This window comes from Coniosporium apollinis (genome assembly GCF_000281105.1).
Source record: "Coniosporium apollinis CBS 100218 chromosome Unknown supercont1.33, whole genome shotgun sequence".
NCBI lineage: Eukaryota > Fungi > Ascomycota > Dothideomycetes > Coniosporium > Coniosporium apollinis.
Genome location: NW_006913295.1, coordinates 1 through 21,605, shown reverse-complemented (window position 1 = coordinate 21,605; position 21,605 = coordinate 1). Strand labels below are relative to the sequence as shown.

The 21,605-nt window shown below is 54.4% G+C and overlaps 9 protein-coding genes across 9 annotated transcripts; 2 read left to right on the top strand and 7 right to left on the bottom strand.

Moving 5' to 3' along the window:
* Positions 1-729: 729 nt before the first annotated feature.
* On the bottom strand, positions 730-2,120 carry W97_06489 (uncharacterized protein; the record flags this gene model as incomplete). Its single annotated transcript, XM_007784363.1, has 5 exons — positions 730-832; positions 889-1,219; positions 1,270-1,328; positions 1,399-2,005; positions 2,075-2,120. 5 exons carry the CDS (start codon positions 2,118-2,120, stop codon positions 730-732), a joined length of 1,146 nt encoding a protein of 381 aa, XP_007782553.1.
* A 656-nt stretch (positions 2,121-2,776) lies between these two features.
* Positions 2,777-3,339, bottom strand: W97_06488 (uncharacterized protein; the record flags this gene model as incomplete). Its single annotated transcript, XM_007784362.1, has 2 exons — positions 2,777-2,983; positions 3,067-3,339. The coding sequence occupies 2 exons, from the start codon at positions 3,337-3,339 to the stop codon at positions 2,777-2,779; spliced, it is 480 nt and encodes a 159-aa protein (XP_007782552.1).
* Positions 3,340-6,374: 3,035 nt separating this feature from the next.
* On the bottom strand, positions 6,375-7,063 carry W97_06487 (uncharacterized protein; the record flags this gene model as incomplete). Its single annotated transcript, XM_007784361.1, has 4 exons — positions 6,375-6,479; positions 6,534-6,566; positions 6,626-6,673; positions 6,746-7,063. 4 exons carry the CDS (start codon positions 7,061-7,063, stop codon positions 6,375-6,377), a joined length of 504 nt encoding a protein of 167 aa, XP_007782551.1.
* A 2,918-nt stretch (positions 7,064-9,981) lies between these two features.
* Positions 9,982-11,009, top strand: W97_06486 (uncharacterized protein; the record flags this gene model as incomplete). The annotated part of the gene is made up of 2 exons (XM_007784360.1): positions 9,982-10,023; positions 10,080-11,009. 2 exons carry the CDS (start codon positions 9,982-9,984, stop codon positions 11,007-11,009), a joined length of 972 nt encoding a protein of 323 aa, XP_007782550.1.
* Positions 11,010-12,077: 1,068 nt separating this feature from the next.
* W97_06485 (uncharacterized protein) lies at positions 12,078-12,932 on the bottom strand (the record flags this gene model as incomplete). Its single annotated transcript, XM_007784359.1, has 2 exons — positions 12,078-12,277; positions 12,407-12,932. 2 exons carry the CDS (start codon positions 12,930-12,932, stop codon positions 12,078-12,080), a joined length of 726 nt encoding a protein of 241 aa, XP_007782549.1.
* Positions 12,933-13,400: 468 nt separating this feature from the next.
* Positions 13,401-14,459, bottom strand: W97_06484 (40S ribosomal protein S19; the record flags this gene model as incomplete). Its single annotated transcript, XM_007784358.1, has 5 exons — positions 13,401-13,695; positions 13,809-13,869; positions 13,997-14,001; positions 14,250-14,308; positions 14,427-14,459. The coding sequence occupies 5 exons, from the start codon at positions 14,457-14,459 to the stop codon at positions 13,401-13,403; spliced, it is 453 nt and encodes a 150-aa protein (XP_007782548.1).
* A 336-nt stretch (positions 14,460-14,795) lies between these two features.
* On the bottom strand, positions 14,796-16,281 carry W97_06483 (uncharacterized protein; the record flags this gene model as incomplete). The annotated part of the gene is made up of 3 exons (XM_007784357.1): positions 14,796-15,234; positions 15,315-15,868; positions 15,925-16,281. The coding sequence occupies 3 exons, from the start codon at positions 16,279-16,281 to the stop codon at positions 14,796-14,798; spliced, it is 1,350 nt and encodes a 449-aa protein (XP_007782547.1).
* A 1,944-nt stretch (positions 16,282-18,225) lies between these two features.
* Positions 18,226-20,406, bottom strand: W97_06482 (uncharacterized protein; the record flags this gene model as incomplete). The annotated part of the gene is made up of 1 exon (XM_007784356.1): positions 18,226-20,406. The coding sequence occupies one exon, from the start codon at positions 20,404-20,406 to the stop codon at positions 18,226-18,228; it is 2,181 nt and encodes a 726-aa protein (XP_007782546.1).
* Positions 20,407-21,241: 835 nt separating this feature from the next.
* W97_06481 (uncharacterized protein) lies at positions 21,242-21,553 on the top strand (the record flags this gene model as incomplete). Its single annotated transcript, XM_007784355.1, has 2 exons — positions 21,242-21,397; positions 21,452-21,553. 2 exons carry the CDS (start codon positions 21,242-21,244, stop codon positions 21,551-21,553), a joined length of 258 nt encoding a protein of 85 aa, XP_007782545.1.
* Positions 21,554-21,605: the final 52 nt, after the last annotated feature.

Sequence of the window (21,605 nt, the reverse complement as noted above, 5' to 3'; positions counted from 1 at the left end):
GACCCTGCTCAGCATCCGGAGAGTCCGTAAAATTGCTCGTCACAAGCAGCCACGCATGGCACACTCGCACCGTGATAAGTGTCAAGACCGCACCGAGTAACCGGGTAAAGATAGTAGCTAATCCGATGACAACCCCTACCTTTTGGATCTCGCCTCCGTAGTTATCGCACCAATATAGCCGAGGCCGATAAAATGGAAGAAGGTCTCGGATGCGTCTTTCTACGACTTGCGCTGTACACAGATGGCTGCTGACTCCACTTCGGAAAGTGTGTCCGACGATTTCGTAAGAGGTGCGAGAGGTCAGCTGAACTCACAGGTAGTTTACAGATAGATCATGAGGGCTGCCCCCGCTCGAAGTATATATATTTGTTTATCAGTGCAAAGCGCTGGCTTCGATACGACAAGATACCAAGGACAGATACATTCACAAAGCACCGCAAGGCCTTGAAACAACTCAATAGACAATTTGCGGTCTTGTGTGTAATTCTTTCGTCAGCTCTTAAGGTCGTTGAGTTTTATAGAAGAGGACTTCCAAAAGAACCGACTCGCATCAAAAGTGCGTTGTTGAGCAATCCCGGCGCGAGAACACTGTGCTGGACCTCGCAAAAGCATCTATTGATTAGCAATCAAGACCCTGTCATGGTGGAGGCATTCGCAGGTTGCAAAGTGAAGTCATATTATCATTACTGTATTGACAACTCACAGGTATCTCAGTCATCTACGACTGGTTCAAACACCTAGCTTCTCACTGGCCATCTTCGCCCCCTTGATACGGTTCGCAATCTTCTGAAACGCAACATCCCTCGCAAAATCCGGCGAACCGTGCTTCGGCCTATGAGCTATCAGCACATGCGCATCGTGAGTAGTTGACACCAGTCTGCCACGTACTTCACATCAATGCTAAACGGACTGAATCCACAATCATCCGTCGCCCCGAGCTGGTCAAGCGGAATGTACTTGCTCGCCGTCATCAACGCCTTACAAATCTCATCCGGCTCCTCAACCTTGGGATCGAGCGGATTGACCACGCCGACGAAGGCGACCTGTTTCACGCCGTTCGCGTCTTTGCGGATGTTCTCGCCAATCTCCTTGTACACCTTCTCCTTGTCTTTCTCTGAGGCCAGCTGTATGAGGAAGTACCCCGCGTTCATCCTGAACAGCGACGGCAGTAGCTCGTGGTAGTCGACCTCGCCGGAGTGGACAGAATCGCAGTCGCCACCTATGATTATTGAATCATAATTGTCTCATTGCTTGAAGGAAGAGCTTTACCTGGACATGTATGGATCCCAATATTAGATCGTTCTTCGGGAGTGAAGCGTTCTAGAACTCTAGAAGCGCTCTCGTCAGCTGCAAGTGCTTCAACACCCCTTTCCCAGGCTCCACGCGAGAATGACAGACTTGTTATTCAGCTCGATGAACGTATCCAACAACTTCGCTCCCGTCCACGGATTCCTGCTATCGTTCTTCGCCGTTAACCTCCCCTCCGTGAAATCAATCGACACGCGCTTCGCACCCTTCTCAAAACAGCCGCGGATATCCTTCTCGCACTCGTCAACCAGATCCTCCACGAACTGCTCCCTTGGATACCCCTCCACGGTGCCATTGAGCGGATACAGCAGATACAGCATGCTCGGCGCAATGACCGCCTGCTTCATCGGCGCCCCCTCCGCGAACTCCGCGCTCTTCTCGAAGTTCTGCCACGCATACGTCTTGTACTTGATCGGGCCTCGCACCAGCCGCGGCAGCTGCCGATGGTGGCCGTCGTCGAAGATCGCGAAGTACTGCCCGTCTGGTGCGAGGTTGTCTGCGAGCCCGGTGCCGCCGAGCGTGTCGGTGATCGGGTACGTCGCGAAGGACGAGGCGCGCTGCTCGCCGTCGGTGATGTAGGTCTCGCCCGTCTGGCGCATGCGCTTGAGCGAGTCTTCGACGGCTTTGTCTTGCGCGGCGACGAGGTCGGATTGCGAGATCTTGGAGGCGTCGTAGTCGGCGAATGCTTGTTGGAGGTCTGATGGTAGGCGGTATCAGTACTGGGAACTAGCACGTGTCAGTCTAGTAGTTTGATGGGAGGCTGTACATGTTGGGCGCGGCAGGCTGCCCACGACTTCTGTTGGAATAGGCATGTCGAGGGTCAATTGAGCCTTAGGCGAATCAGGCGGTAAGGGCAGTCTCCTGAGGAAAGACGAGAGGAGAGCGGGAGGATATCCTCCTCTTCGGGTACATCTTTATTTTTCTGACGACCTCGAATGTCTTCACATGGTCCCCTTGCCCTTTGATTTGACGCCCTGGTCGTATTCATGCAAGCCATGGATGGACCCCGCAGTTGTCTGCACCCCGCAGTCGTCGGTCTGCTTAGCGTTGACCCTGTGGAGACAGTATTGGACAACTTTCTTTTCTAACTTACTAGTACGGTCGACCACCGATTGGTCAAAGACTAAAGGCTCTTATCGACGTTAGTCCACATGCACGGTAACGTATTATTTTGATGCCAACTCAGACCGAGAATCGCATAGATGTACGAAGTCACGGAGACATTCATTTGGAGATGAGTTTAGTGCAGGACTTGTACCAATGACTTGGAATGTCAAACGTTGTGACTCGGTGGAGAGTCTTCGGCACCGGGAAAAATATGTCTACTATAGAAAATCAATAGATCGAAGCGGCAATAGTACGTGAAAAGAGGGCACGAAAGACAATCTCCTGTTTCAAAAGTACGCTCTTATGACTAGTGTAGTGACAGCGCTTGGAGAGGTTGAAGTGGTATCATAACGAACAAGCTTTACTGGAAGGGTGCTGCAGGATCGCTTGAGCCGCCACCGAGCTCAGTTTGCTCGTAACCTTCTTCAGCTTCCAGATCTGCTTCGGCCTGCAGCTCCGCTGCCCTGTCTCTGCAAGCTGCAGGTGAGAAGCCATTGCCGACCTTCGCGGAGACGATGCGCCAGCGGTCGGTTTCGTATTCCCGCATGGCCTGGCGCAATCTATCCACCTGATGATCAGGATAGTCAGCGGTGCGTAAGATGGTTGTTGACTGGTACCTAGTTGATGCAAGTAAATTCTTAGCATGCTTACCATCTCTTCTGTCCAATTCGTTGTCTTCGCCTTCAGCTTCGTGCAATAGCGCACCTGAAGTGTGCCAGAGCTTCTCCCAGGGAAGAAATCCGCGATCTGCTTCCATGTGAGATTCTTCTTTTCCTTCAAGTCGACGAGCAGTTGGTCGTCTTCCGGGGTGAATTTGAGCTTCGGACCACGAGGTCTTGCTGCGGGCGGCGGCATGCCTTCTTGTCCGACCACGCTGGCTTGGCCCTGTTCCTGGACTGGCGGAGACTCTTCGTAACGGCGCATCTTTCCGGGCGGAGGCTGATTCGGTAAGCGATGGTGATGGTGCTGCGGCGGTGCCGGAGGCATTGAGGGCGCTGGGAGCGCAGCGCCTCCCGGAAGCTCAAGCGGAAGCCGTTGCGGCTGCGTACGGTAACCGTGCGGCGTGAGCTCCACTGGCAAGCCCGCTGTGACCTCCGAAATTCGTCTAGGTAAACCTTGATAGGTTTCCAGATGTTGCTGGAGGTCTTGCTCTGGTCTGCTACGTTTTCGGCTGGGTGGTGCGTAGGGAAGATGACCGAATCCGGCAGTGTAGGCTGTCGGAGGCTGCTGCTGGGCCATCTGATCATGTTGTTGGAAAGGCGCTTGCTGCAAACTCGGATGAGCTTCCACGTTCGGGACTTGTACGAAGCCATGGTGGCCTCCATGCTGCTGGAATCTTTGATGCGGCGGAGGTGATTGCAGAAACGGGCTCTGGCTTGGTAACCCGTACTGGTCGTCGAAGGCGCGTCGAGGCTCGGCATTGGAAGCCTGGCTTTGTTCTTGCTCTGGGTGGCCTTGCAGGACGTAGTCGAAGGACAAATCCCGGTAAGATCTCGCCAGTGTTGCAATTCTGCATGAAGACTGCCAAAGCTCGCTAGCTTCGGCAGACCAATATTGGGGGCCTGAGGCCAAAAGTCGAAACGCGTTGAGATCGCCGCAGCCGGATCGTGGGAATTGTATGGCATGTGCTCCGAATAGCATGCACGAGCTATTCTGGCAGGTGTTGCGGGTAAAGCTGGCTGAGATGATGTGCCTTGAGCTGACGAGTTTTAGCGGGCGTAAGAGACCATAGGCTGCGCTGTTATAAGAGTGGTAGAACAAGACGATTTTGCTCCTAGCCGGGTGCTCTGCGCATTGTAGAAGTTCGTAACGCAAGCGCAGGGTACAGTTCAACTTTCGAAGACTTTTTCGCGGAATATGAGAACCCGTGACCCGCAACTGCAACACTTCCGTGGGAGCGCACACACAGAGACGTCAGTTACCCTGATGGGAAAACATCGGTCTCTGAGATATGACAGCCTTGCTGAAGGCGGTAAGATCTAAGACCTGATTTTGATGCGAGCATCATGCAGTGACCGCAGGCACGGGTGGGCGATACTATCACTGGATCGTGAGAACAGTGGCTACTTGTTGAGTGTGCTGTCATGCGGCGGTTCTCGAATTCTAAGTGGTTAGCGACACCGACTGAAAGCCGTCCCCTGAGCGTCTCAGCACTGTCAGCTAAGGCCTCTAGCTGACGTAATTAGAAGTCACCTGTATCGAAGTCTGGTGGGAGTTCTCAGCACAATGTCCGTATTTGGATGACATGCGAAAGACACTGAGAAGAAATTATCCTGGAAGATCAAGGAACCGCATGCAATGAGGAAGAACCCTATGACCGTTTACCTCATGTCCCCATGCCGCAATCAAGGAGCCCAACGAGTTCGGGCGGCTCGTTCCCACTAAGCAACACGCGGCACCAGAGAGCATCTGACCGATCGGAAATCTCGGTGATCTCGAAGAACAGAGTACAAGAAGCGGTTGTACGGCAACGCTCGTAGGATGTTGGGCATGAACTGTACCAGCTATAGGAAATGATCCGTCGACTTTGCTACGTGCTAGCCCATCAAGGAAGACCCAAGTGCCCAAACGAGGCTTTGAGTCCACATCTATGCTACTTCGGGAACCTATAGCATATACACCTAGTACATACGCGTCCGGTCGCAGTCTCTCATTACCTGCGCTTCCGCACATCGAATGGCAAAGAGCCATCTCAACGTTTTCTGTCCAATGCCGAACATGCAGTCGACGGGACAGCAGACTGCGCATAACCGTTCGGCAATCCAAAACGCGTTGCATCGATCTTGTTGTGGAGCGAAGTGCAGCGAAACAACGGTTCGAGGTCGTTTCAAACTCGCTGCTTGGCGGCCGGCTACGGAGATCATGTGACGTGGTGATTTCCCGGTCGCGCGTTCCACACCCGGCATCCTCGTCACATCTTCTGCATCTCTTTCTGCTCAAGTCTTCGCCGCGGTGAAGCTATCTTCAAGCTTCCTGACCATGCTCTTGAACAGTCAATCTCTGGCGACCGGAGTTCTGAATCTACCTCGAAGTTCGGGAGACTGCCTACCGTGGCTACTCGATCAAACTTGACCGCTCTTTACTACAAGCTCGCAAGTCTTCAGCCAGCCGTCAGTTCTGCAATGCGTTCGACCGGACAGACATCTGGGTCAGGATTCCGTCCCGGCACTTCCTTGACTATCAACCACGGTTCTGGAACGTCGTGAGAGGATCCAGACTCCCTCATGTCGCACAAGCGTCCCTACATACAGGTCCAGCGACCTCGCTCGTGCTCGTCAACTGAGAGCTCGCTGCGGATGGGGCGATACTCGAAAGGCAACATGCAGACATCCCACATCGCGGGAACCCACGGAAGAGCGGTCTAAGGATGCAGGGTGCGAGGCCTGGTTCTCCAAAGCACCATTTCGCTTAATGAAGGAAGAAACCGCAAGCAATAGATCTACAGGCATTTCCGAACACAGAATCAAGGAATGCGAAGAAACTCGTCGATGGTTTACTTCTGCGCTTCCAATTACGCTCTTCGTTGTGCGAGAGCTTGAGACTTATGCAGATGACTCTGTATTCTTTGGAGTCAACCTACGACCAAGGCCAACATATCGCCTTCAACGGCTGTTACAAAGCAATCTCGAAGCGGAGATTCCCAGAATCCGAAATTATAGGTTATCCAGATGAGCGGCCGACACAACCTTAGATGCTTCAATGACTCTGAGGGTAAGAAAAGCCGTTCTCATCTCTGTGTGTTTGAATAAAGCAAACCCAACCGGCTACCGGCAGACTTCCCAAATGCAATGCTCCACCACGGCTAGAGAGCTGGTATCATAGATGGAAAGAGATGACGCTAAACCAGCATGATGCAGACTGTTTCTCAGAGGTATCATACTTTCCCACCGAAGTGCTCTTTCGCATATTGCTCGCAGGCCTTGCTTACAGTCAGCTCGAGACGTCCGACATCGGACTAATCACGGGCGAGGAATGTCTACCTTTGCAGGCTTGCCCACTTTTTGTCCTATTACCTTCCACTTGCTCGCTTCATAATCTTTGATCGCAGCTAGCAGCGCGGCACTCTACCTCGCAGGTCAGCACAGGCCGTGACGGTGAGTATCTGTAGGATTACACACCTCGTCTTCGGCAAACTCTGCGTAGTGCATGTCCTATTCAGCATTGTGTAAGCAGGAACCAAAAGGGAATATCAGAGGTCGTGAGTAAGTACCTTGTACCAATGCTTCTTCACGCTTCCTTCGGTCCTCGTGGGAAAGGTCTAGCAAAGTGGCAGATCTGTTAGCCCACCCTGCTCTCTGTAATCATCGCCTCACGTTCACATGTCAAGTACCTTTGCGATCTCACTCCAGGTGCTGCCAGCATCTCTCATAGTCTTTAACCGCTGCTCCTCCGCTGGAGTCCAGGGTGTGTTCGTCCTCCCCTTCTTCGCTGGTGGCGCTGCCGGTGTCTCCAGCTCTGCGGTTCCTCCCGCTACCCCAATGGGGTCAGCGTAGCTGGTGGAAGAGGTCGCTGCCGTTGCAGGCCCCACGGCGTTGCCCGAAGCACGTCGTTTCCTAGGATTGTTTGGCGACACCGCCGGCTGAGGGAAGGCAGGGTACTGCTCCGGCGGATGGTTCAGGGAGTGCAATGCCGAGGCGTCGGCGGACATTGTGAATGGTGGAGCCGCGGCCGATATAGGTGTGAGTTTTAGATTGCGCCTCGAGGCTGGAGATGATCTGTGGAACGGCGAGGTACTACGTTAGCGCCATGAAGCAGAACATTCCGGCGACTGCTGCTGAAGCTGAAGTGAAACCAAGTGGCCAAGCTGAAGGCGAAGTAACAGTGACAACAGGAACAAAAGACCTTACGACATGGCGGGAGGCTCACGCGAGAGGGGTCGTGGTCTGCTGCTCGAGGTTGAAAGCAGACAGCTACAGCTATTGTGGCTAGGTCTCGCGCAAATGACGTTTGTGCATGGCATGCGAGATGGGAGAGCGGGCAACTCAAGCTTTCTCTAGCTTCTTCAGAGTGACTTGGAGGGGACGTGAGGCCGGTCGATCATGGTGACAATCACGTAGGCAGATCTCCGCTCGTTGTATGATTAAACGAGAGATCGCGTACTGTACGTGAGCACAGAACCGGTCAGGTTCCCAGGCAGAGGACCGAACTCATAGAGCAGATGGGCGTCAGAGGGTGGTGGATGGCATGGGGGCACTTTCGAGCGGGCATGGCGGCCATCAGCCAGGCGGAGGTGCAAATCAATCAGCGGCGCTTGTAGCGGGTACACTGAACCTCATACTGTTTTATACTTGCACTGATGTAGCTGTACGCGAGACGTGCCCTTGAAGAAGCGGGGTAATAGCGCGATGCTAGCCTTCGTCTTGAGCACGGTGGCAGTTCGTGCATCAAGGCTGCGGGACGGGAGGGTTTCCATTGGGGGGGAGGAGGTGCAGCTCGAAAGCTCGCCGTCACGCGGATCTTCCACCATCATGCACGACAGCAGCTGCGTATCTTGGCGCTGCTCCCGTTGTTGGAGCTTCTTGATGATGCCGTCTGTTAGGAGTCACGTGGAGATGTACTGCGAAGTTGAGTGAGTCGCAAATTTAATATATCACTGCGGATGGATTACAAGAACCCGAGTATATACCTGTTCATGGATCCCGGTTTGAGAAAGACAGGGCGTACATTTTCCGAGCCTATGAAGAGCTTCGCAACGTCCCGATGAGTTGTATCGAGATAAAGACGACGGCCAGCGCGGGTAACGCGCATGTACCCCTGCTGAACAAGCACCTAGCTGCTTGATCTATCCCGTTCACTTCTGAGTTCAACGTACTGGTACCATGCCCTTGGTAGGCGAAAATCCAACAAGCTGAGTCTCGAAGTCGTTTGCCCGTCCCGCACCACCGCATCTGCCATCGGCCGCCCGCCGAGCTGATGGAGATATATTCGTGCTCATGGAAGAACCGGCCCCGCGCACCCCAGCACGGTGCGAGATATCGGTACCGGGCCGCTGGCTGTCTCAAGATGTTGTTCCATCTCCGTCTTGGACCCTTCGTCGACACCACGCCTCAGCCCACCTTCTTGTTCCATCAAGCGCTTCGGCTCTCGCCGTCGACTCGCGGCGATCAGGAACAAGGTGTTGCTCTCAGCGTCTTAGGGCTTTATCCGCGCCGCACCGCGCGCTTAACGCCGAATACCGCCGACGTTCGATCAAACCGGCATCAATCACCTTGCCGGCTTGACTTATGACAACTGTAGATTAGACGCGGTTAATGTTGGAGTTCTTCTCTGATCAGTTTTGATTTTGGACGACGCTTGTTCTCTCAAACCCGTATCGTTGTGCTTCCCGCCGTCAGGGGTACGTCGTTCATGCGAAGCATGAGACGAAAACGGTAAGAGAGAGCTAGCCTCTGTTTGAGACTTTCCCTTTGCCCCTAACGGGCACGATTAGGTAAAACAAGCTTGCTGAGAAGGCGGTCTTCTCTAGACAAGCTGTGAGAGTCAGCCTCTTCGCTTCTCGGACGTTTGTGGTTTCCGGATGTCTCTTGTTACCTCGATCAATTTTCTATTCGCTTTCTGCGGTCCTACAATCGATACCTTGCTCTTGATAGTCTTGTCTTCGTTTATCGACGCTACTCGTCTTTCAATAGACAACTTGATCGCCGAATTGAAGTGGCATTTTTCTACCATTCGCACTGGGTGAAGCTTAGCGCCAGCCCTATGTCGGTTGGTGGCGTGGCTGAATCCCCCGACCAGGATTTCTGTCTGCACGCAATCACGGAATATTAGTGTATCTTCACTTCTGCGCTTCAAACCCAACACACTGGTTTTGAAACCCACTCTAACGCTACCTAAACAGTATCAAGCTTGACGAGGCACACTTCTTAACTACGCCGGTTACAGCAAACCGAGTCTGCGCCAAACCAGTGCTCGGCCCACTGAGAGCCTGTGCGCCCGCACGTCGAGACTTCTCAAGCCTTCATGGCAGTCGGAGAGCCCTGCTATCGTGGAGACGATCCTCTGTTTTGCAAATCGCAACCGTGCCGCAACACCTTGCCGCTTGAGAGTTGGAAACGCATTGAACTTCAGACCCTGCCACTCCATCAACCGTGCCTCTTGGCCAAGCCCGTTGTTGGATTCTTGATCTCCCATATGTAAGGTTGTTGTCGCCCACCGTTGTGGCCTTTCATTGCACTCTGCTCAGCGGCAATTGTCCCTCTTTTAGCAGCCTCTATTATAGACTCTCTTGCTCCCACTGGCTGGGCAGCGTTACATTCTTTAATTGACATTACTGAGCAATTGATTCTTCGTTCATACTTTTCCTGTTTCGCTCCTTTGATACAGACAATTCAATCTAGTCCCTCCAAACTACACAGTCACTGTTGTCGTTCATTTCCGTTACTCCTTGCAAGTCACCAAAACTACAAGCTGCGGACAGGAATCTATTTGTCAGAACTACGTCGGCACTTACAGCGCTTCCATTGTCAGCTCATAGCCAGCATGCAGTGCTCTACAATGGCTCTGTCAGACTCGTCCAACTGCGAGAAAGATCAACACAACACTACTACCAAGCTCAAGCATCGCAGGATGGCGTCGACTGGTGGCAATCGGTCATGGTCAGAGGAAGAGGTTAGAGATGCAGAAACATCCGTCTCTTTGCGGCTATGCTAATGTCAATACCACAGGAAACCTACCTTCTCCAGACTCGCATGCAGAAGCTGCCGTACAAGCACATCGCTGCGCAGCTCAAGAAGACTGAGCTCGCCTGCCGTCTGCATTACCACCAGCTCTGTCATGGGAGCCACCGCCGCCGACGTACTACTTCCATCTCCTCTACCATCTCTTCCAGCTCAGCCGGCCATCCATCGAGCTGCTTTCAACATTCCCCTCCGAGTGAGCATAGAAATTCTAACGCGGCGGAGTCGTCCCGCCACGACTCACCAAGCATGTATCGCACCGGCTCTGCTAGCCCTCCAGTGCCAGCGCCGGTCTACAACAAGCCCATACTCCCCAAATGCCAGCCAGGACTGGTCACACCTCGCACGTCGCCCGAACCTGACTTACACCATCCATCCGGTCTTCGCATCAACACCGCCGAGCATGTTCTCCAGCGTCCCTCCACAGTCACGAGCATTGACACAGGCCGTCTGCGCACGATCTATGAAGCCCACCGCGCCGCCTTTTGGGTGAGCATCGCCGCTGACTATGGCCAAGATGTATCGCCCATCCACCTTGAGCAAGCCTGGCGCCAGTCTTGCAACGTCGCTAGGCCTCTCACGCCCCCCGAGGAGGGCCAATCGACCTCTAAACACAGGCCGCTGCCACCCTTATACTCGCAGCCTGCTGCCTCTGCTTCCGAGAGGCTGCAAGGACGCCTGTTCGAGACTACGCCTATCACTGCGGGTGTGAGCGCTGTTTCGGCGCCGGAGAGGTTGCAGTATACGCTACCGACGCTGACGCCTTCAACTGCGGGCAGTACACCGTCGATGAGCCTCTCGAGAACCAGCACGTGGAGCGAGATTAGCAGTGTTCCGGCCACGGCTATTGCCGCGCTGTTGACTGTGGACAAAGAACCGAGGCCTGATGTTGACGCAGACGCGATCATGCATGGCTAGGAGGTGGTCACATGAGCTTGACTACCGTGCCGAGGTCTGGTAGCGGGTTCATTGGTATCGCATATGACGAACGAGTTGGGGTGTCATGGAGTATCTCTTGGTCTTTTCTTCCTGTATCTCCTCCTTAACCTCTTTTCTTGTCTCTTATGTTGGCTCGAGTGGGACGAACGGCTCATGTGGAATTCCAATTTGGGATGATTACGCCATGTACGATAGACTGACTGCCTTCGCGGTCCTACAACAATGTTACACCGATGTTTCCTCTTTTGTACAGACTAATTTGGCATTGTATCGGAATTTACCTGAACACTCAAGCTTCAAGGAGCGCACTCTACCCATCGCATACCTGCGAGTCACCGAGTAACGAACAGATGAATGGCATTGCGTCCTCCGCAACACCGCTAAGAACAGGAAACCTCCACTCCATCCGCTCTCCGCTACTCACATTTGCAAGCGTCATATCCTTCGTTCGCCCGTGTTTCATCCCCTTCTAGGTTGTATGTTCTAGGCAAGAGTCACAACGGGATTACTTCGCGGAGGCAGTAATTCGATCCTAGATAACAATGGCCGCCCTCGAAGGTGAACCCGATTCGAGAGCACAGAGTCAGTTCTGCTATTCCCTGTATCAATCTCATACTGAAGCATACTGCTGCTGGTTCAGATGGATCCGAAGTCGTCTCACTCGAATTGCTAATGCGAAAATTCTCGAAATAGACGAACTCTCATGAGTTTCACCATCGAGGTCTGCCTCGCCATCATCACCCAGCGATGTCCCGCCATGCTCTGAACGGCAAGAGGCTTTTCTCGTCTTGATAGATGTGCCAAACTGGGACGACGTCGCGGCGGTCTCACATAATAACGCAGGAATATTGTCCCCTCTACAAATGTATACAACAATGCGGACCTTCACAGTATCCGTTACATGGGCTTCGAGTTCAGTGGTCGTAAAGACACTTTTACAATCGCGGCTTCCTACTGTGGTCCCTGAACCTGTCTTCATATCGTCAACCACCATCACCACCGAGTTCGGGATAGGCCCCCACTCCCACTAACTTCGCACTCCAGTAGCTACCGCCCCTCCTTCCACCCCATAGGCACAAGCGCCGCCGCCACCTGCGTCACGCCCCGCTCCGTCGCCAGCAGGTTAAACTGCGCGGACGCGTTCCTCGTATCCGAGACCTCGAGCCGTATGCCCAGCTCGCTGATGTGTTTCCGCGTCTTCGGCGATATGGGCACGATTGTTGGGCCTGTGCCGACTATCAGGAGATCTGTCGCATGCCTTATCAGTCCGTCGATCCTCGCATTACTCCGCAGTAAGACCACCAGATTCCGTGTCCACGGCTGTGAGGTGTCGACAACACGCAACACCGCTCAGGGACGGGAAGAGCCGCACTCACCAGGCTTCGGCCACACCAAATCCAACACCCCCCAAGCCCCCTCATCAACCTCCCACATCCCCCTCGCATCCCTCATCTTCCCGACCCCGCCTCCCCCGGCCCCTTTGTCGTTCCCTTTCCCACCTCCTCCTATCGTCCCCTCGACCCTCCCCTCCCGTAACCACGGCCTCCACCGAAACGCCTCCCCGCCAACCAACAGTACTCCCGACCCGGAGACCCTGAGCCCAGAGTTCAGCGCAAAGCCATCGTTGGTGCATGCGTCGATGCCGGTCGTGGGCGCGGCGACTGCGCCCAGGACGTTGAGGGCGCCGAAGTCGGTTTGGGTGTCTTCTGTGCTTGCGGGACCGCGGTCGTGGGAGGCGGGTGGCTTGGAAGGGCTGAATTGTGAGTGGGAGATTGTGAGGGTGCAGCGTGATATGCGAGCTGCAGGTGTGGGAGCGCGGCGGTAGAGCGATCGTGGGAGGGCTGATGAGGTGGAGGGGCGGAGGGTGCGGATGAGGGCGTGGGGTGAGGGCGGGGGCGGCATTGTTGTGTGTTGTTCAGATTGGGAGCTGGTATGTGTAGGTACTGAGACTGGCTATACTATTGCCGCGAATTGAGGCGCAGTCGGACTCTTTGAAGGAGCTTCGCAGCTTGGGCTTGATGCGCGTCACTGCACCACTACTGCCGGAGTATCGCCGGGCTGCCGCAACATCTTTGAGCTGGATCTCCACGTGCCTAGGTCGGTTTAGATTACTTGGCTATCACGGTCTGATGTCCTACGGCTTTCAAAATGAGATTTCAGGCCTCAACTAGGAATATACCGATTCTGCACTCGGAAACATTGAGTTCAGATAGAGACCCACTCGCAATGGCTTTCATTTACAGCGCATATCTGGTGAGTGGGAAGTCGGCACCGTGCGAACTTTCCCCAGATCGCCCGCGACAGGCCAATCAAGCATCAAGCGCCATCCATGCAAATTCTCGTCACGACCCCTACATAACATTGGACCTTTTACTCGTCATCCTCCTCCTCATCCTGCTCCAGCGTCGTCATCGCAATACGATCCAAATCCCGCTGACCGCTCTGCGTAATCCTGCGGCCACCCTTATCCTCGTCCTGCTCAAGAACACCGATCTTCTCAAGCGCCTGCATGACCTTGCGATCAACGCTGCCGGATGCATCGACGTGGTGGCTTGGGCGCGAGCCGCGGTTCTTGGTGCTGCCGTGGGCCTTTCGTAGGCGGCCAACGCCGACGGTCTTCCTCATGTAGACGTGGCGGGCGACGGCGGCGGCGCGGATGTAGAACCTTTGGAGAGGAGGCGGTGTTAGCTTTTCTGTGCATGCCGTCTGTGTGACAATTCGCGGAAAGGAAGTGATTGTTGCCTAATTGGGACAGAGCAGCACTCAGACAGGACTCACCAGTCGATATCCTGGGGCGGCAGCTCTTTTGAGTGACTCGTCTTGACGGTATCAACCCAGCCTGTACACAATAGAAGCCATGGTCAGCAAGCTGTTGGCGGATGTGCCTCCATTCTCTCAGGAGATTCAGGCTGGTGTGGCGGCTTGTGTCGGTGCGGAGTAGGTGAAGAGTTCAAGGTGTGACAAACCGGGACTGAGAAGAGGAGCGGTTAGCTGATATCCTGACAAGATGTGAGTGATGGGATCTAGCGGCACAGCCGTCCTTCACCGTCCCCTCTGCGTGTACTGATCGCGACTGGTGTGCGCGCTGAATTGCGCTTTCAGGTCCAGCAGCACCCCACCATAGCCCAAGTATGTTGCAGGAGGTGGTCGGTGGAACAGACGAGGTGTGTTTCGGCTGTTGCGCGGCTTCCGGACTGAAGGTGTGGGACCGAAACGTACATTGGTAGTTTGCCCTGCCTCTTCAAAAACGCAGCATAGGCACTGATGAACTTGTTGGCCTATTACAACACAGTAAGCTTCAGTCTCGAATTCCGGCCTCCCCCCAGTGCGCGAGTCTTTCCCAGCGGTGTGCTGCTTGGTGTCCGTCGCATCGTGCTTGAGGAATGGACGACTGACCTCAACATCGCGGACACTGACACCTCCAGCCATTCTGACGGTTTTGCAGCTGTTTGCGAATTGGGATAGACGTGTTGGTGCGAGATGTGAGGGCTGGTCGTTGTCGCGAGAATTGTATTCAAGTCACTGTGTTGGTGGTTTTCCAGTGCGCATCAAGCACGCACGGGCGCTCGCTAGGCGGCGTCGCATCAACTTGTCTGCCGAACATTACCTTCACGCCAAGACTGCTGCGAAGTCGCATCTGGCTCCGAGAGTTCCGATTAACTAGCTCTATATTCGTATCTATGCTCGTGAAGCTCCTGAAGCTGCGAACGCCATATATAATCGCCAATGCACAACAACGACCTCCGTGAAATAGAAAGCGACACGCTAGAGAGAAGCAACAATCTCCTCATCCGCCCTCATTCTCAGCAACCATGACTCCAGCGCCGACTCATCAAGCCCCTTCAGCCAGCTCATGGTCTCGTTCCTCACCTTGTTTGACAACCACTCATACTCGCCCTTGTCTGTCATCAGCTTCTCCACCACGGGCACCCATTCACTGACATCCTGTTCTGGGACCACATAGCTGGGCTCCTCATCTCCTTCGAGCATTTGGCGGTCGCCGGTCAAAGAGTTCACGTGGATGATGTATGGCAACTCGAGCTTGGCTTGAGGTATTCCACCTACATCTGATGAGATTACTGGAATGCCGCGCAGTTGTGCTTCGACGACGACGAGGCCCCACGCTTCGTGCCAGAGCGAGGGGACCAAGAGGACCTTGATCTGCGACCAGGCATCCTCCATATTGCGGCACGTGGGATAGACACTCGAAGCGAATGCGTCAGCAATTCGAGCCCAACAACAAGGAGATGTACCCTAGCTGTGCGGTAGACCTGGACAACTTACTCGATGTTGGACAGCTCCTGCAACTGGGCCTTTACCTTCTTGGTCGAGCCCCAGCTACACCACGTTGCAAATCTGAGCTGCGGGCACCGTCGCGCCAGCTCGATGAAGATCGGGCAGCCCTTGATTGGACTAGGATTGATCATTGCCACATGCCGTTTATCCCAATTGCGGTGTCTCGGAGGTAGCTCGCGCGTCTTCCCGTCCAGATACGTCCAAGGGTGGAGATAATGGAACGTCGTGTTGAGATTACCGTGTTTGAGCGCGTAGTCCCTTATAGCTAGGGAGACTGACCAGATTCCATCTACGCCTCGCAGCAAACTTGTCTCGTTGGGCGAGACAGCGCTGCCTGGGATGCCGCCTGCGAAAGGTCCGAAGGGAAGCTGTTCTGCAGTGTGGACAACGCAGACGCGGCGGGTGCTCTTGAGAGCAGGCATCATAGAGGTGGCTTTGAGAGACAGTGCATCATTGAAGATAACGTGAGTTGGACGGAAGAGGCAGATGTGCATGTTCCAGAAGACCACCAACGCTTGGAGTCGTCGGGTCATCCTTCCATTCTGCGCGGCATCAGCTCGGTTGAATGCAAAGAACTTCGTGTCGGGTCTGGGCTCACCTCGATGAAATCTGCAGTTTCTGCAGCTAATTCATCCTCCGGGAACGCGAGCATAAATTCTTCTACGTCTAGTGCAACAGCTTGAATTCCGTCCAAATCCGTAAGCACCCACATCCGTACCGTGTAATGCTCGTCATGGTCGAGAGGCACGTGGAGCTTGGAGCGTACGACAACCGCTTCGCAGCCTTCCGCTTTCCTTTCTTTGAGGTACGTATCAACTTCGTGTTCACGTGCATAGCACATCTGCTTGCAAGCGTATCCACGGCTTGTGAGGTGCCGAAGAACGCTGATGTTGGCTTTGTAGCCGCCGGAGGAGGCGAACAAGCCCTTGGCCGTCTGAAAGAGGAAGACACGCATGCTTCCTTTCAGCATAACGTCTCGGATGGTTGTCCTCGGGTGTTCTGGGGTAGAAGCTTGAGGTGAAGAAGGGCTGGTGCAACTCCGGCTACTCTTTCAGTGGAGATTGGAGAGGAGTAGAGCCGAAATGTGAATAAATTGCTGATCAATTGCGGATGATGTTGATGGAGAAGTGGGTGAGAGTGCTGTGGTGGAGTGAAGTAAAGTATACCTTGCGGTGCTGAAGTACTTGACTGACAACAATTTGAAGCCATTCTATCAGTCGCGGGTGTAACTGTCCCGCGTAGCAGTGACGTTTGACACTGAAGGCTCAGCAAACGCTCATCGGGGAACAAAAGAGACCGAGCTTGAGGTCAGCCGCAAACACTCCGTCTGGACTTCGTAGCGTTCGCGGGTAAAGTTTCTCAGTACGTCAGGATCAAAGAGAGATAACATCGTTCTCAGAAGAAGAACACCTTAGGGGACTGATGACACAATGCCCCCAGGGTCTTTCTCTGCTTTTTTGATGAAAATGGCAGCCGAAGCAGGGCTTGAAGCCATTTCCGCTCAAGGTCCTTCTTCGGGGACGGTGCGAAGGTCCGACCGTAACGTGATATTCCGCGAGGCTATCGATACTCTAGAGAGTGGTCTCATCTTGTGTTGCGCTGTCAGCATCATTATGACTCTCCAATGATGAACCCGGAGGCTCCCGAGACGTCGGGAGTACCGGTACACTCTCTGGCGCGGCGTGTTTTTACATGCCCCGATCTGGTGTAATGGTTACGGATTGATGGATAGACAATAGCAGCTGACTACCGGCTTGTATGTGCAAACGTCTGTGTAAGATTCGCGTGTTGGGAGCAATGATACCGTCTAATGACGGGATATACCGTCAAGCTGCGGTCCATTGCCAGCGTTTCGTACCCGTACAGGGAGGGCCTAGATACCAGCTAACAGCACCTTGATACCGAAGACCAGGCACGTTTCTGAGCAGGCCTTTGCAGTGGATTCCCGTCAGGTGGGTTGGGGAGAAAGGCGTAATGGTTGACAGGGCGTGGTGCTGACTCGGGAGTAAGCCGGACCGCATCAACTCATCTTCCGAACATCTTCATGCCAGGACTGCTCTATCGAGCCGGGAGTTACGAACACCGTAACGCAATCGAGTGCATCAGGCCTTGTGGGACTCATTTGCTGCGGCTCCAACTGAGGCGACACTGCGCGCACCACTCGGCAGCGACAAAATGCAGCCTTACACCGAGCCTTGTACTCTATCATGAAGAGCTGCAAACCTCCAGTCATGTGAGCGGCTGGCTGCGGATCCTGCTATCTCCACGCAGTCTGTGCACTGTAAGGCACCCTAAGTTACTCTCGCACCATACTGCGGTCCTTGCTTTGCTATACAAGCAGCAAGAATAACCAGGCGAAAGGGTGACCAATGGGATCTTTACGGCGCGAGGCTTGTCTATCGGCGTTCGTCCTATTGTACGAAATTCGGAACTTAGATCTCGCAGGACCCCACAGATGACTGGACCATCCTGTACATGGCCCAGGCAAACAGGTGGGGTCTTCGACGACAGGGCTCAGTGCAGCCAGTCGCTGCAGGTGCCGCTCCCTGCGCCCAAACCACCACCTACTTCGCCGCAATGATTATGTAGTGCACTGAGCCTTGCAAGCTGGCTGTCAGACACAAGTGTTGCCTTCGTCGGGGAAAGTGGGAAGGACTGGATTGTAGCCAACTATCCACATCAACCAAGGGCAGCCTGGAAGAAGCTTATCGCTTCGTGTCTTCACACTACGTGGACAGGCATCCTCCAACCAACGCAATCCCCAATTGAGGCACAATGTGCAATTTCCACTGATTGCGTCACTGAAAGTGAAAACCAGTGGCAGAACGTGTCGGCTCCACAAGCCTCACTCCGCACACCAACAGCCCAACGCCAGCTCGGCAGCCGTAACCCAAGCACATCACAACGTCGGCGCCCTCTTCAGCCCGACGCAGTATCTAACAAAAAGGGTATCAACAAAATGCCCGTGTCTAATGCCCGGCGGCCTCCTCCTTTCAAACTCATCCAGCGCATCTTGGAGTCGATAACCCAACCTCTCAACCATGTAACAAACAATGAAGAAACCCGTCCTGTTGAAACCGTAGTGGCAATGCACGCCTATCAAGCCGCTGCTTTTCCGGCCTCCGTCCGCACTTGGGACATTGCTTTCATTCGTGCCGTCTTCAGCGCTCTGAGCGGATGGCGGAGATGCTTCTGACCGCAGCCCATCCACCAGCGCGATGAAGCTCTTGATCTCGTCGAGTGTAGGCGGCAGCTTACTGACCGTCGGAAACTTGTAATACGCGATACCTCCCTCCTCCAACCCATGGTGGTCATACACAGGATTGTCATGACTGATATCTATGACGGCCCTGATCTCGCCTCTCCACTCCCTCACAAACACCTTTGGGCTGTGGTGCTCGTCGACTTCCCTGAGTGTCTTCATCGCCCTGAAAACACCAGCGATGGGCTCGGAGACGGGCGCCACGGCTTGCCATTTGGCGAGGTTCTTGACGTCCCATTTGCCTTCCGTGGTTAGGTACTGCAGCTGCCAGCCGAGTGAGAGACGCTTGTCGATGTGCTCGGCGAGGAAAGATTGGATTAGGCCGGAGATGGTGCGGGAGGTTGTTGGCGCGTAGAGGAGGGCATGGGCAGCCGGGGAGGGGAGGATGGTTGTTTTGAGAATGAGGTGGCGTTCTGCTGGGGGTGACGCGATGGTTGCTGATCCTTCTGTGTCTGGATGTTGTGTTGTTGAGGGGGAGGGTCCGCCGTTAAGGGCGGTCGTTTCTTCCTCGAGGGACTTGAGGTGGTCGTGGTGTTCGTTTGAGCGCGCATGATGGCTTTCGATCTTGCCAATGTCGAACGGCGCAGCTGCGTCCGGCACGATATCACCATCGATGTCGACATCATCCGTCGTTCCTGTTACATGTTTGCCCAAAAATTCTGCAATCCTCTTGAGCTCCTCTGCTGGAGTCACATGATCCGCTTCTCCAGCTATGAGAAACACCGGGACTTTCAATCCAGCCCAGACGTCACGGCCCGGCATTCCACCCTTCGGAGCGCCGTCGGAGTAGTCAGGCAGAATTCCCGAAGCCATACGTCGCCAAACAGGCGTGCGGCTCTGCTCATTGAATCTAACCTGCAGCTTCTTAGTCTCTTCCTCCGCATCAGGTCCCGTGAAGCGAGCAACGCTGGCGCTTTTGGTCCCACCGCGACGGTCCCAGCGACGCCATAGATCAAACATTACTCCTGGTATCCAGAGGAGCTTTCTAAATTTGGCTGTGTCCTCAGCACTGGGCGGGGTAGCTTTCGGACAGATTGCTATGAGGCCGGCTACGTGCTTCGACAGCAGCTCTGTGTGAGGCGAGGTTGATGAAGCTAGTAAAGTCGCGAGGGAACATCCCATGCTGTGTCCGATCAGCACGACGTCTTGGCCAGAGCCTGCATCGCGGTAGTCCTGGATCACGGTCCCGAGCAGTTGCACCAGGGCGTCTGTGGTATAGGCGCCCCATGCCTTGGGCTCGAATGCGGATAAGCCGCAGCCTGGAAGGTCGAGGGCTAGACAGTCGGCCACATTCACGAGGCTGGTCAGAATAGGGTGGAATTGGGCGACGGAGCCACCGAGACCGTGGATGAAGACTAGCAGCGGGATGGGTGAGGGCGATGTGGGGAGCTTGTCGCGCTGCGGGTGCGGCCGGAAGAAGATGCGGAGGGACGGGTAGGTGAAGCCGGTGCTGGATACGGTGTACGACTTGAATATAGAGTGCTTCTTCAGTAGACCTGGGTCTGTTGCTTCGGCGTCCATACTGACAGTGTCGGAGAATGGAGTAGTCCTTGTGATGCTCTTCTCCTCAATCCATTGCCGCCATCTGCGCTTGAGGACCCAGATGCAGGGTAGTAAAATGCAGATAACCGTTGCTTTGATCACGTCCGCCAGTGCGAATAGCCCACCGGTGCCAAGTCCCAAAGTGCTTGGGATTGGTTTACCCGCAGCTATCAATGTCGAGCCCGCTGGTGATGTCCCCGTTACGGAGGATCCTATTTGCGGTAATACAGGCTCATTGGATGATCCCTCTCTTGCCGTGACATCCAAGTGCGACATCTTTGATACTGGACAACAAACAATCTGACCTAGCTCCCTGGTTGTCCGTCAACCAATTGAAGTGGCTGGGAAAGCGCCGTGCCTCGATGTTTGGCGACAAATACCGGTTCAAAGATTACACCCCTATGACCATCATCTTTTCCAGGGCGCAAAGGGCGTTTTCCGAAAGGTTGTCTGAAATGTATCTTTGTATTTCTAGCCTAATCCGGCCCTCCCCTTCGAATTTCCGTGTTCGTCATCGCCCCAAGTAGTTCGTTGAGCGGCTGTTGTTGCTGGGCTATACCACGTCCTCGGTGGGCGATACAAAAGTGCTGCTTCCTATTGCTCCTTGCCGTACGTGCTCGCCTTGCAGGGCTGCTCACTGTACTGGTTGGTGTTTTGGGTCGTTCGGCCAGTCAAGGCGCGAGGTTTTCCCCTGAGTCAGCGGATGCCGTTCCTCTCGGCTCCATGTTCAACCGAAGCTCTGCTTCAGCGTTGTCGACCAGGCGTAGAGCTGCTGGAGCCGTTGCAACGGAGAGCGTCCCGCGAATGGCTGTCGGCGGGGGAGGGGCATTTGGACCCCTCTGCCGTCCACTTTCTGGTTCATCCGAGGGTGCTGCTCCCCGCCATGTAGGAGAGAAGCCCGAGAAGGTATTCCGGGCTCTTTCACAAAGCTAACGTGTGCTATTCCACTTTCCTGCCTTTTCGTCTCACTGTCGTCCTTCTACACTCACGAGTTAAGGCTTTACTTCAGCTTCCAAGTCTCGACCTCTCTCGTGTCATTCAAAGCTTCAACTCATCTGCCCATTGACGGTAACTGAACTTGCCAAAAACCAAACCAGCTGCCTCTACCGCCATGGACCCCTCAAACCTCCAAAAGCAGCGTGAGCCAGAGGAGCCACGCTATCTCGACTTCCCCCATCTGCCTGATGATGCTATGCGCGACGGGAAACCTATACTCAATAAGTACTCGTCCACAGTCACTAGAGACCATGACTTCCCCGGCGCCCAAGTAGGCCTTCGCGTATCTAGCTCGTGTATAGAAGCTCATTGACACTTCCTGCAGGCAATGCTCTACGCCGCGGGAGTGCCAGACAAGGAGACCATGAAGACAGCGCCTCATGTGGGTGTTGCTTCGGTGTGGTGGGAGGGCAATCCTTGCAAGTAAGTTCGTACATGGTTGGGCAGCGGAAAGCTCGATGCTGACTTGTGGCTTCTAG